Source organism: Gopherus evgoodei, chromosome 5 (genome assembly GCF_007399415.2).
Source record: "Gopherus evgoodei ecotype Sinaloan lineage chromosome 5, rGopEvg1_v1.p, whole genome shotgun sequence".
In the NCBI taxonomy this organism is placed as follows: domain Eukaryota; kingdom Metazoa; phylum Chordata; order Testudines; family Testudinidae; genus Gopherus; species Gopherus evgoodei.
The window spans coordinates 135311718-135325882 of NC_044326.1; the positions used below are offsets into that span (position 1 = coordinate 135311718).

Sequence of the window (14165 nt, forward strand, 5' to 3'; positions counted from 1 at the left end):
AGTGTTACTCAACTCCAGTGTGGACGTGAACAATGAGAGATGCCTGCCAATAAAGTACCCAGTCTCTTTACCCTAATGTAACCGTTTATTGAAGGCACATTTCCGAGCTAACTGCTCCTGCTGAAGGTAGCTGGGCCTTCTACTTTTTCTTTGACATAACAGCTGAGCTTGTAGTATTTGTCCCAGAGAGCTGCACTATGAAATATCAAGGCGTAGACTTGAGGAGATGCTAAAAACGTGTCTTAGCATCAGTACCAGGATTGGTGGTGCATATTATGAAAATCAGATAAATTATCTTCCTCGCCTCCACTAATGACAACTTGCAAGCTCTGCAGTCTTCAAAATTGTGAACAAAAAATCAGTCCAGTTTCAGTTTAAATTACCAGTTCATTTCTCTTCTTCCATGTGGCTTGGGGTTGTTCTGCACAACTTAAGAAAGCCATCAACGCAAAGTCCTTCAGGTCATTTTGAAAAGAGTATCCGGCACCTTACTTCTGTTGTGTGTCCTATGGAATGGGGTGGATTCGCCTTCACCTGAAGTCTTCAAATCAAGGGACGATGTCGTTCTAAAAATAATGCGCTGTAGCCCATCAACAAGAGATGGGTTTGAAGCAGAAAGGACTGGGTGAAGTTTTTATGTCCTGTGCTAAGCAGGAGGGCAAATCAGATGCTCACCATGGGCACTTCTGGTCTTAAAATGTATGTGCTGCATAACCACTTGCCACACGGTAGAGGGGAGCCTGCCTTCCAACCATCACACTGAACACACTTAGGATTACGTTTCATTTTTTACAGAGGAGAATGGGCGTACCAGTACAAGTGTTTAAGAGATTGTTGCTCTTTACCAATCCTCAGCAGTTACTGACGGCACTCCAGGCTCTAAAAGTTTGCATCCCGACTCATAAACACGCTTACAACTTATGGAGAGCCCACAGTTCATACTCATCAAGTGAAAAATGACCTGCCTGAGCTTCTGGTGTGGGCAGAGAGCGGCTCTGAAACATGCCAACATGCACCAAAACAGCCCTCTCGGAAAACTTAATTAAAAAAAAAAAAGTCATACATGGCCACTGACTCAACCGCCTGCTTTCACCAACCTGCCAGTTACTTCAGTGCAGGATGTGTATTTGAGCCAAATCAACTTACTGAGAAGTAAGGTGCCAGATACTCTTTTCAAAATGACCTGAAGGACTTTGCGTTGATGGCTTTCTTAAATTGTGCAGAACAACCCCAAGCCACATGGAAGAAGAGAAATGAACTGGTAATTTAAACTGAAACTGGACTGATTTTTTGTTCACAATTTGAAGACTGCAGAGCTTGCAGAGCCTTGACATTTGTGAGTCCACAGGATTTGAAAATATATCACTGCTTGAAGCCAGCATTCCAGCACAGAGTGAGTATCTGGCTGACTGTGGAGCCGGTCAAGAATGGCAGAACAAGGATGTTTTCCAGTTCTGGAGCAGCATGGTGGCCAGATTCCCAGCTCTGCCAGCAGTCACCCTGCGATGCTTAGCAGTACCAGGCTATAGCCTGGGCGATGAACCCTCCTTCTCATCTTGTAAAAATGTGCTTGGGGACAACAGATGCCGTTTAAATAACAAGTTGTCTAGGTATAACTTGTCAGACCAAAATGGCAACACTTTGCAAAAGGGACTTGGACAAAAATAACTGATTTCTAGTATATAGTTTTTCTTTATTTTTGGTTGAGAAATGATTGCACAACATGCATATGTAAACTCAACACAGTTTACTTTGACAGGGCAAAGAAAACAGTGCATTAATGTTGTTGTGTGTAAATGTCACTCTGTCAGACTTTGGGTACGTCGACGCTATGGGATTATTCTGATTTTACATAAACCGGTTTTGTAAAACAGATTGTATAAAGTCGAGTGCATGCGGCCACACTAAGCACATTAATTCGGTGGTGTGCGTCCATGGTCCGAGGCTAGTGTCGATTTCTGGAGCGTTGTACTGTGGGTAGCTATCCTGTAGCTATCCCATAGTTCCCGCAGTCTCCCCCGCCCATTGGAATTCTGGGTTGAGATCCCAATGCATGATGGTACAAAAACAGTGTCCCAGGTGATTCTGGGTAAATGTTGTCACTCAATCCTTCCTCCGTGAAAGCAACGGCAGACAATCATTTCACGCCCTTTTTCCCTGGATTGCACTGGCAGACGCCATAGCATGGCAACCATGGAGCCTGTTTTGCCTTTTGTCACTCTCACCATATGTGTACTGGATGCTGCTGACAGAGGTGGTACTGCAGCACTACACAGCAGCATTCATTTGCCTTTGCAAGATAGCAGAGACGGTTATCAGTTGTTCTGTACCATCTGCCATGCCATTGTAAATTGGTGATGAGAGATGATGGTTATCAGTTGTTCTGTACCATCTGCTGCTGTCATGGGTGCGCCTGGCTGGCCTTCGGTGAGGTTGGCCGGGGGCGCAAAGACAAAAATGGGAATGACCCCCTAGGTCATTTCCTCCTTTATGTTGTATCTAAAAATAGAGTCAGTCCTGCCTAGAATATGGGGCAAGTGTGCTAGAGAACCAGTGTACCAGAGAGCACAGTTGCTCCGTGTCAGATCCTGCAGAAATGATGAGCTGCATGCCATTCTAGGGGTGCCTCTGCAACAACCCCACCCGTTGCTTCCCTGCTCCCCCAACCCTCCTGGGCTACTGTTGCAGTATCCTCCCCATTTGTGTGATGAAGTAATAAAGAATGCAGGAATAAGAAACACTGACTTTTTAGTGAGATCAAATGAGGGGGAGGCAGCCTCCAGCTGCTATGATAATCCAGGCAGGACATTAAACGGTGCGGGGGAGAGGAGCCCAGCCTCCCGCTGCTATGATAGTCCAGGCAGTACAGAATCTTTTCTTTAGACATGAAAGGAGGAGGCTGATGGAGCTCAGCCCCCAGTTGCTATGATGAGGACGGTTACCAGCCATTCTGTACCATCTACTGGGAATGACCGAGAGTCATTCCTATTTTTACCCAGGCGCCCCTGGCCAGCCTCACCTGAGGTCAGCCAGGAGCACTCATGGGCTGATGATGACGATGGATAGCAGTCATATTGTACCATCTGCAGGAGGGAAGGGGAGAGGATGGTGCTGTTCACTGCTGCTGCACCGTGTCTACCAGCAGCATGCAGTAGACATAGGGTGACATATAAAAAAGTCAAGAAACAATTTTTTTCCCTTTTGTTTTGGGTGGGTGAGGGGGAGGGTAAATTGACGAGCTATACCCTGAACCACCCCGGACAATGTGTTTGACCCTACAGGCATTAGGAGTTCAGCCAAGAATGCAAATGATTTTCAGGGACTGTGGGATAGCTGGAGTCCTTGGTACCCCCTCCCTCCCACCATGAGCATCCATTTGATTCTTTGGCTTTCCGTTACGCTTGTCACACAGCACTGTGCTGTGGACTCTGTATCATAGCTTGGATATTTTTTTCAAATGCTTTGCCATTTCATCTTCTATAACGGAGCTCTGATAGAACAGATTTGTCTCCGCATACAGTGATCAGATCCAGTATCTCCTGTACGGTCCATGCTGGAGCTCTTTTTGGATTTGGGACTGCATGGTCACCTGTGCTGATCAGAGCTCCACGCTGGGCAAACAGGAAATGAAATTCAAAAGTTCGCGGGGCTTTTCCTGTCTACCTGGCCAGTGCATCCAAGTTCAGATTGCTGTCCAGAGTGGTCACAATGATGCACTGTGGGATACCGCCTGGAGGCCAATACCGTCGCTTTGCGGCCACACTAACCCTAATCCGATATGCTAATACCGATTTCAGCGTTACTCCTCTCATCAGGGAGGAGTACAGAAATCAGTTTTAAAAGCCCTTTATATCGATATAAAGGGCCTCGTTGTGTGGATGGGTGCAGCGTTAAATCGGTTTAACGCTGCTAAAATCGGTTTAAATGCGTAGTATAGACCAGGCCTTTGCCATCACCACACCCTGATTTTGTACATTTTTGCCATGAAAGTTATGTGCATTTTGCCTAATTTTACTGTGACAAAATCGTATCCATAACCACAGGCTTCCTGTGCGCACGGTACGAGCCTGGGTCCTTGCTGTGCCCTCAGGATGAGTGTGGCAGCTGCTCCAGGTGTTTCCCCTCCGAGCCTTTTGCCCCTCTGCAGAGCCCAAGGATGTGCCACCATCAGTGCAGGGAGGCCAGGCAGCTCCAGCCCTATTCTTGCTTTGGTGGTTTGTGTTCTCTCAGTAGCGCACCCAGGTGAAAGGGTCAGGGACTCAGCTCTGCAGGAGCAGGAGCAGGAGTTCCCAGTAGGAGGAAGGGCACAGCTAGCATTGTAGAGTTAGTGTGGATACTTTGTCACAGGTGCCAACGTTCCTTGGTGCTGCTGGGTGCTTGCGCTCCCCCGCCCTGCCCCTCTTGGACCCCTCCCCAAATGCCCACCCCGGCCCCGCCTCTTCCCTAAGCACGCTGCGTTCCTCCCCTGCTTAGCAGTGTGAAACAGTTGTTTCACAGCGCAAGCGCTGGGAGGGAGGGGGAGAAGCAGGACTCAGCAGCGTGCTTAGGGGAGGAGGTGGAGTGGTGGCGGAGGTGAATGGGGCTGGGAGCTGCCAGTGGGTGCAGAGCACCCACCAATTTTTCCCTGTGGCACTGATGCTTTCTGTATTGTGTCTCACTGTAGCTTGTTCTGAGAGGCCAGTTTTATGTCCGGTGCTGGAGGAGTGTAATTAACAAGGATCCTGCTCTCTCTTCCCCCTTCCCCACCCTGCTCCTGTCCTCGCCTTGTCTAACTTCTAGGGAGGTGCAAGCTGCAATTTCCAGCTGCTGTAATCAATCACACCGTCCAGAGAACAGCACAGTCCCTACGTGCTGGCTGCCTTCCTTCCCTCCTCATTCATGCAGTGCCATTGCTCTCCAAAGCTGCGTCTGCATTAAGGGGGCACTGCAGTGAGCAGCAGAGGGACTGAAACAGTGGTGCTGCGGCCAAGGTGCAGCAGGATAACAGCACAGTCAATTTAAAGCTCTGCCTGCAATGGCATGAAAGGGGCTGGATGAAGATACTACTGCAGGGGCAAGGACAGATTAAGACTTAAAGGTGCTCAGCTCCATCCAACACACAGGGCACAAGCAGGGTAGGATTGTCAGGCAAATCACATTTTGGGGGGCGGAAGCTTGAGGCACACTATCTCAGACACTGCACCTAGTCTCAAGTCACTTCACAGGGGCTGTGGAGACATCGGCTGTGTACAAAGGGTGTGATTTAAATAAGCCTGTTGCTTTCTCCTCTACTGGTGCACTGATTTAGCTATCTTATTTTCATAGGTTTGAAAACAGATGTCTTGCGCAGCTGGTTATGCAGTGTTAGCAAGCTTAGACAAACAGTTTTGGTAGGTCCTACAAATGTCTCTGAAATTCTTCCTCTAAGCATTACAGTGCTACCCCTTTGTAAAATAGCTCATTAGAATCCAAAGCCCCCCATTCGATATTCCTCCAGCACACTGAGGGTCTAGGGATAAAGTATTTGAATGGTGTCCCTTTAACTCAATAGGCTAACGGTGTGTTCTGAGGTCTTGTCTCACAGAACCTAGTACTCGTTTCTACCAAGTTTTAAAGAAAACCGAGCACACTTTCTGTAACTCAAAATGTCAAGTAAAAAAGGGTACTTACGATAGGGTGTTTTCAGTATGTCCTCCCCTGCAAAAGCACACTTTCAAAGAGTTAGTGGGTAGTTCACCTACCGTACAATGGCCGTATAAACCCTATCTTATTCATTGCAACACTGCTGTCCTACACTCTGCCTTCCCATGGCTTTCCACTTGGTAAATGCACAAATAATGACAATACAAGTTTGTATCCCAAATGGCTTGAAAGACTCTGAAGCTATTGAACAATGAGATCAAGCTAGGAAAGCAGCCAGACAGCCCATGCCTCTGTTGTTGGTTAATAAAATCTAAAATGATGAATGAAACAACAGTCAGCATGAAAAGAACATATTTTATGATAGCAATAAGACATGGTTTGAACAGTGCTGGATGCAACTATCAAACAAAACTTTTAAAATTAAAAAGCAGATCAATTTCTGGGAAGCACTTAGGAACGTTGTCAGCATATTGAATCTTAGCAGCTCCAATTATCCTTCATAGAAATATATTTCTTACAAAAAACTCCACTATGCATTGGATATAATGCTAGATTTGGTTTATACTGAATACTTTGGTATAAACAAGTCACAAAGACGTCCTTCATTCATTTTGGTGCCTATTAGGTCCATCAGTGGCTATTAGCCAGGCTGGGCCGGGATGGTGTCCCTAGCCTCTGTTCGCCAGAAGCTGGGAATGGGCAGCAGGGGATGGATCACTTGATGATTTACCTGTTCTGTTCACTCCCTCTGGGGCACCTGGCATTGACCACAGTCGGTAGACAGGATACCGGGCTAGATGGGCCTTTGGTCTGACCCAGAATGGCTGCTCTTATGTACAACATTCATTATTTAGAGTCTCTCATTAAATCAGGATTGCAGATTATGTTCCTTTTTCTATTGGAATAGAAAAGTTTCTCCTTCATTTCAGTATTTATGTTCTCCTTCAGATAAGTGAATTCTCTTCGTTCTGTCTCCAACAGAAAGAAGGTGTGCATTTCAGCCAGGTAACCAGTTTCAGGATAGACACCTGACTGGTGAGAGAAATGGATCTATGGTCTAAACTGCAAACCATTTTCAAAACATACAGGAAGGTTGTGCTATTTCTCAGTAAGGCCTGAAGTAAGAAACTTACATCGGCACATAACTCACAAGCAAAAAAATTTTCACTTTAAAACAAACCAACCCACATACTTAAAGTTCCCTAGAACAACAGACTAGTCCAAAGAACGCTCCAAGCTCTGGCTTTTCATTTTTGGTTTGATGTGCAGAGTGGAGTATAACACCATTTTCCAGCATTTTGGAATTTCATATTTTACTTGATCTTTAGCTTTCTAGATTCTAGAAAGCCTTTTCTTAGGCGCTTATCTCTAGGAAACTCAATGTGAATGTGTCTAACTATTAAAGACTGGCCCAGATTTTCAAATGTGACTACTGATTGTGGATATTATTTGAGCCACCTGTAACGAGTGTTTTTTGAAGGGTGGGTGCTCTATGCTTTTTGAAAATCAGGCTCCTTTTAGGTGTGTCAAAGTGGACCCCTAAAATCACTCCTCACTTTTGAATACATAGGCCATGCGAGGCCCGGTCCTGCCAACACTTACGTGTATGAGCAACCCCACTGGAGTATATTAAAGAGGGCCAGAAGTCTTTGCAGGATCAGGACAGCTGTCATCACACGTGGATATTTCAATGAAACGCAACAAACCCTTTGTTAGGGTGCACAAGTATCAAACACAAGATACTGGTTTCTACCACCTTCCGTCTCACTCTGCCTTTGTCTCCAATTTTGTGGCATGAGCCAGTGGGGGACAGCAGGCTAAACGGCATATTCAAAAGCTCTGCTAAGGAAGGCAAGAAAAGGGAGTGCAAGCGTTTCCTTTTATCTTCCTTTTCCTGCCAGCTCCAGCTTTTCTGCTCCCGCACACTCTTTAAGCAGCTATAGTCTTTTTGAAAATACAACCAACTGGTTGGGTTTTGGCTTCACGTCTTTTTGCTGCTGGTTTTCTGTTTGCGTAGGTGAGCCTCAATCTCATGCCTGAAGACGAGCATCCCCAGCTGGCCGTGAGAAGCCTCATTCATGGCTTTGGATTGCATGCACATCTTGTACTGCTCCGGGGTCAGCTCATCCAAGCAGCGCTTTTCATGCCAGAGATGGAAGAGGCCTCGGACAGGCGTCCTGACCACGATAAGGTTGCTGTGAAGGTATTTGCGGTAGAGATGAACGTCTTCTCCTCCCCAGCCTTTAATGTCCAGATCAAAGCCACCTAGTGCAAAGAAAATTAGACATAATGCTAGAAATATATGGGCTCTACATGGAAATTGCAACCAGGAAAATCATCCCTCCAACACCAGTCTTACAAATGAGCAGTTACATGAACCATTTTCCTGACCAGAAGAAAAAAGATCACATTATGAAACTGAGGTCAGTGAAGAACAGGTTGCCAGCCTATCATTCTGATGCCCCCAGTACATTTGGAATTCACTTGGCAGTGGTTTGAAAGGACAAAAAGAAAGCAGTGTCATGCAACCCACAGCAATTTGTGCTCTGCGCCTACTGTTATTTTGAGCTGTTCAATTTTATGAATGTTTTGAGCTTTATGAATGCCTCAGTCCCCAGTTAGTTCATAAAACAGGGGTTCTACTGTCGTATTACACCCCAGCTCTTCTCTGTGGCTGTCAGCTTTGGTGCACTTTACATTTAGACCAATTTCAGCAAACAGCGTGAAATGCCAAAAATTCCTACATTTGTAGACGTCTGTTTCCCTTGACCTGCCACCACAGACCAAACTGCTCTGTGTTTGCATCGAGCAGCTCTTACATGCATGCTCCGTTTCCTAAATGAGAGCTCAGCTTAAGGTTGCAATTGCGTTTCCTTTATAAGACTTGACCTCTGCAAAGCAAAGCAGAGCCAGAAAGCAAGTCAGCCACCGGAAGCCAAGAAGAAAAAATTACTGCCTGTGATTTGCATTTCTCATTTTCAAAAGCTCCTGCTGGAGTCAAGGGCAGAACATCCTCCATGCAGGGCTGGTGAACAAGCTTCCCCATCTGGGCTGAACTAGCCAAGGTGTGTTGACCTTCAGGGTACCCTGCAAAGTGCGTCTGTTTGTGTGGGCTGGTATGGAGGAGAGGGATAGAGCTGGGGGGTTGTGGTGGAGGGGAGTGATTTAGTTCTGCTAGCTGTCAGGAAGGAAGCTGCTTATTAGTGTAATGGTATGTTAGAGCTTTGGCCAGATGACACTCCTTCCTATTTGTGCATAAACTCAACAGCCTGGGACTCTAATGTTATTTCTTCTCTTCCCCAGTCTCCTGCACTTTTTTTAGGTGCCTGCTCTCAGCTGCTAAAGCAGCCAGCAGATTGGAATGCCTGAATCGACCCCAAATCTCCCAGTTCTGCCTCCGCGGCTGCTCCTGGGTGGCGGCTCAGGCTCTGACCTTGCTGACTGGGTTGCAGACGGTCATTCTGGAAGGGCTGCGTCTGGGGCACGCAGAGGGCTCCCCCTCTCCACCATATTCTGACAGGCAGTTCTGCACCCTTCTGGCAGTTTGCAGAGGCGCTCTTGGTACCAGAAGGAAATGTCAGAGCAACCAGAGCTTGGAGATCATCAGATACTTGAGTTTCTGGTGGCTCCTGAGGCTCTAAGGCCATAAAGTATTTCAGGAGAGCCCTAGCCAAGCAGCAGCCATCCTGCTGGCTTGATGTCACTCACCTCCTGCAGCTGTTGGGAACTTGGTAGCCCATTCGATTTGGGGGTTGGGGGAGAGAAGAAAGATGAAATGGGAAAAGTTGAGGGGGGGGGGGGAGGCAGGAAGGAGGCACCTGTCCCTGCCCCTTTTGGACTCACAGCAGCTCTGGGGTGGGAGGGGGAGTGTTGACTGAGAGCTTGAGGCTGGTGTGAGCCAGGCTTACTGTCCTGTGCAACGCTGACGTGGCTGACTGGGGCTCTCTGGACTCCCCTAACATCTCTGGGCCTGTCTCTACTGGTTGCAGGATGAGAGTATATAGGTGAGCACACTCTGACTCTGGTTTAAGAATTGGGATGGGAGACTAGGAGAGGTGGAAGGACTGGGAGAGCCCTGAGCTCTGAAATAGGCCTTGCACAGTCAGAGTTGGGTCGCCATCAGGGCAGCATATGCAGCTCCTCTCTCAGCACCTGCACTGGTCGCAGGGCGGCAATTGGGTGGTGTCTATAAGGAAAGCTCTGGGCTACTGGTTTGAGGTGCTGCTGCTGAGTTTGTGCCGTTGGGGATGAAACCAATGGGAGTTTTGCTGTTGCAGCCAATGGTGCAGGATTTGTCAGTGGTGCAGCTGGTGGCTGGCAGGGTAAAGATAATGATCTGACAGGCTGCGTGGTACCTGCTGTGAATGCCTACAGAGAGCAGAGGGCCCATGGGCCATTCACAGGCATAAATGCCAACTATGCCTTACTCTTCCCGCCAGCTGCAGCTGAATGCCCATCTGATGGAGAGGGGACTCCTGTGCACGAGGGCCAGGAACAGTCACTAGGTCCCACTATTCACTATAAACTATTCACCATGCTCTCCAGGAGCTCCCATTCCTCTCCCCACACCCCAGTTAACCAAGCACTGGGCGCTTGCTCTGACTGCAAACAGTGCAGAAAGAAGTGAGCTCAGGCACTGTTTCTTCACCCTCTCTCTTTGAAGATGTCAAGGAGGGAAGTTCTGTCATACCTAGTGAGATTTCTCCATCAACAACTCTGTCCTCAGCTCTTCCAAATGCAAAGGCCCAAGGGACATTTTAAATAGAGAATTTTAAAAGGACTCTATTGGAAACAGCTGTTTCATCATAATACATTTCTGATACCCAGTCGGAATTAGCCCTGAATAGTATAAATGAACTAGATTCTCAGCTGTGCCCAATAGCGACTGGGCACAACTAATGGTTGGCTGGGGAGCCCAAAGAGTCCTGGAGTAGTTTAGAATAGCTTTGGGGCTGCTCTAAAGTGTGCCAGCTGGATACAGCCCCCAGGGCCCCGTATAGCAGATAGGAATAGCCATAGTACTGTAGTGGTAGGCCACGCCCCCTTCACAGGGGAGTGGCGCAAAGGCAGGGCTGGCCCTACCATGAGGCGAATTGAGGCGGGCGCCTCAGGTTCCAGACTGTGAGGGGGCACCGGTAGGACCCGGAGTGTAGAAAATTGTGTCTGCTGCTGGTGCATATGTATTCTCTCTGCTCTAGATGCACAGAGATGGTGGAGTGCTGTGCTGGAGGAAGGAGGGCACAAGAGAGATAACAGGCAGGCAGGAGAAAAGGTGAGAGGGAATAACAGAAAACAGCAGGGGTTGCAGGGAGAGAGAGGTGGAGCAGCCTCTTATGTACCTTTCTAGCACCCCCAGGAGCCTGGACTGATTCACACCAACTTCTCAGGGAGCTTCCTGTTTCCTGCTGCTTCCCTGAACCCACCTGAGGCGAACAGGCAGTCAGCTGAAGTAGTAGGAGCCAGTTAGGGCCTTGAGACGCTGATATCTTTCCTCACTCAGGCCCTGCTACCAGCCTGCTTATCTGTCCCCTTCAACTGAATGTTGAGAGCCACTATAGCTGGCACAGAACAGCAGTCATGAGCGAAAGAAGAAAACACCCCTCTGGGGCAGCATTCAGAAAAAGAAAGCAAGCAAAGGAAGTTTTTCTATCTAAGCAGGAAGGAGCTCTCCTGAGACACATAGACACAAATGTTCACGCTGAGCCTTCCGGCCCCAGTGAGGATGTGAGTGGTGAAGAGATGCCTGATCTTCCAGTTAGTCAGAGTGCAGGTGACCTGGCAGCTACTGCAGCATCCATATCTCCATCTCAAATGGATGGAACCATGCACATTCCTGAAGAAAAGTGTAAATCAGTGAAGAATGTGGTGGAGGCACAAGAAACAGCTGCTGCTGAGTTTAGTTCCTTAATTCTAGATGATCCAGGACTGTGGACTCACTTGAGCAGTAGCCTGAGGGACTTCCTTGTACTGCATGGGCCACAGCAAGTGAAAAACTTCATGTTCCCCAAAGACAATGAAAATAGAAGTTTCCATCCAACACATTACGGGCGTGAAATCCCGAATGGTGACAAAGTGGAGAGGCCATGGCTTATGTACTCAAAAACCCAGAATGCTGCATACTGTTTTTGTTGCAAACTCTTCCACTCTAATGTTCCAGCCATATTGGGTTCTACAGGAACAAAGGATTGGAAAAATCTGGCTAGAAATCTGGCATGCCTTGAGAAGGCAGCAAATCACCAGAGAGCATTTCAGTGATTTAGCTGGGAATTGGTCCTGCTTTGAGCAGGAGGTTGGACTAGATGACCTCCTGAGATCCCTTCCAACCCTGATATTCTATGATTCCATAGGTGGAAAGAGCTTGAGATGCGACTAAGGTTAAAGGCTACTATAGATGATCAGCATCAAAAGAAAATTGCACCAGAGTCTCTTTGCTGGCAAAATGTTCTGAAAAGGCTCATTGCCATTGTGAGAATGCTTGCTACGTGGCACTTCAGATCAGCTTTACGTGCCAAACAATGGAAACTTTCTTAAAATTGTGGAGCTGATGGCCGAGTTTGATGCTGTACTCCAGGAGCATCTAAGAAGAGTCACCACCCAAGAAATGTGCACACACCACTACCTTGGAAAAACAATTCAAAATGAGATCATACAGTTACTGGCAACAAAAGTCAAACAGAAGATTATGGCAGATCTGAAGTCAGCTAGATATTACTCTGCTTTTCTGGACTGCACACCTGAATCAGCCATACGGAACAAATGACTTTAATGGTGCGTTTTGTAACAACAACAGAACCTAGTTAAAATGTCTCTGCAATGGTGATTCTCAGAGAGCATTTTCTAGAATTTATTGACCTTGATGATACTACAGGAGCTGGTATGACAAATATGCTTCTTAAAAAGCTGGAGGATACGGGAATTGCGATAGCTGACGTGAGAGGTCAGGGCTATGATAATGTTGCCAACACGAAAGGAAAGAACAGAGGAGTGCAGACACGGATCCGAGAGTTAAACCCTCAAGCTTTTTTTGTTCCATGTAGTTCTCATTCATTGAACTTGGTGGTCATTGATGCAGCATCAGCTTCTAGTGAGGCTGCTGAATTTTTTAATGTAATTCAAAGCATCTATGTATTTTTCTCTGCATCAACTCATCCACGGCAAATTTTGAAGCAACACCTGGGAACATCCTCTCTGACCCTGAAACCACTGAGTGCCACACAATGGGAAAGTCACATGGAGGTGATAAAGCCTATCAAACACCAAACAGGATAATACTATGACAGGGACTGTTTGTGGGAGAAAAGTGGCAGAGGGAAATGGAATCACCAGAAACATACATAAAAGATGGTTACTCACCTTTGTAACTGTTGTTCTTCAAGATGTGTTGCTCATATCCATTCCAGTTAGGTGTGCGCGCACTGCATGCACGTTTGTCGGAAGATTTTTATCCTAGCAACACTCGGTGGGCCGGCAGGGTGCCCCCTGGAGTGGCGCCACTATGGCGCCTGATACATACCCCTGCCGGCCCATCCGTCCCTCAGTTCCTTCTTGCCGGCTACTCCGACAGTGGGGAAGAAGGGTAGGTTTGGAATGGATATGAGCAACACATCTCGAAGAACAACAGTTACAAAGGTGAGTAACCGTCTTTTCTTCTTCGAGTGCTTGCTCATATCCATTCCAGTTAGGTGATTCCCAAGCCTTATCTAGGCGGTGGGGTCGGAGCGAGACGTTGCGGAATGTAAGACCACTGAGCCAAAGGCGGCATTGTCTCTGGACTGCTGGACCAATGCGTAGTGCGATGCAAAGGTGTGGATGGAAGACCAGGTAGCCGTGCAGCTTATTTCCTGGATGGGAACATGGGCCAGGTATGTGGCAGATAAGGCTTGAGCCCGAGTAGAATGGGCGGTGAGATGGGCGGTCGGAACGTGAGCCAAGTCACAGCATGCCCGAATACAGGATGTCACCCAAGATGAAATTCGTTGGGAAGAGATTGGCATGCCCTTCATGCGCTCTGCCACTGCTACAAATAGCTGAGGCGAACGTTGGAAGGGTTTGGTCCTCTCGATATAAAAGGCGAGAGCCCTGCGGACATCCAGAGTATGCAGCTGTTGTTCCCGACGCGATGAATGCAGCTTCGGAAAAAAGATTGGTAGAAAGATGTCCTGATTAACGTAGAAGGCAGAGACCACCTTAGGGACGAATGCCGGGTGCGGTCGCAGCTGTACCTTGTCCTTGTGGAATACCGTATACAGGGGATCCACAGTCAAAGCTCGAAGTTCCAAGACTCGCCTAGCCAAGGTGATAGCGACGAGGAAGGCTGTCTTCCAGGACAGGTACAGCAGCGAGCATGTGGCCAGAGGCTCAAAGGGGGGTCCCATGAGCCTAGCTAATACGAGGTTTAGATCCCGGGTAGGGGTTCGGTGTTTGACCTGAGGGTAGAGTCGCTCCAAGCCTTTGAGGAATCTGGAAACTATGGGGTGAGAAAAAATGGAACTGCCGGTTTCCCCAGGATGGAAGGTGGAAATAGCTGCAAGATGCACACTGAT

At 47.7% G+C, this 14165-nt stretch overlaps 1 protein-coding gene across 3 annotated transcripts in view; it reads right to left on the bottom strand.

Annotated features, from left to right (window-relative positions):
- Positions 1-6376: 6376 nt before the first annotated feature.
- The window catches only part of CSGALNACT1 (chondroitin sulfate N-acetylgalactosaminyltransferase 1), a 101563-nt gene continuing 93774 nt past the window's right edge, over positions 6377-14165 (bottom strand). For all 3 annotated transcript variants that reach the window (XM_030565303.1, XM_030565304.1, XM_030565305.1), the window contains one exon: positions 6377-7887. In XM_030565303.1, the coding sequence (XP_030421163.1) occupies positions 7604-7887 (284 nt within the window). In that variant the 3' untranslated portion in view covers positions 6377-7603. The remainder of the gene's footprint in view (positions 7888-14165) is intronic.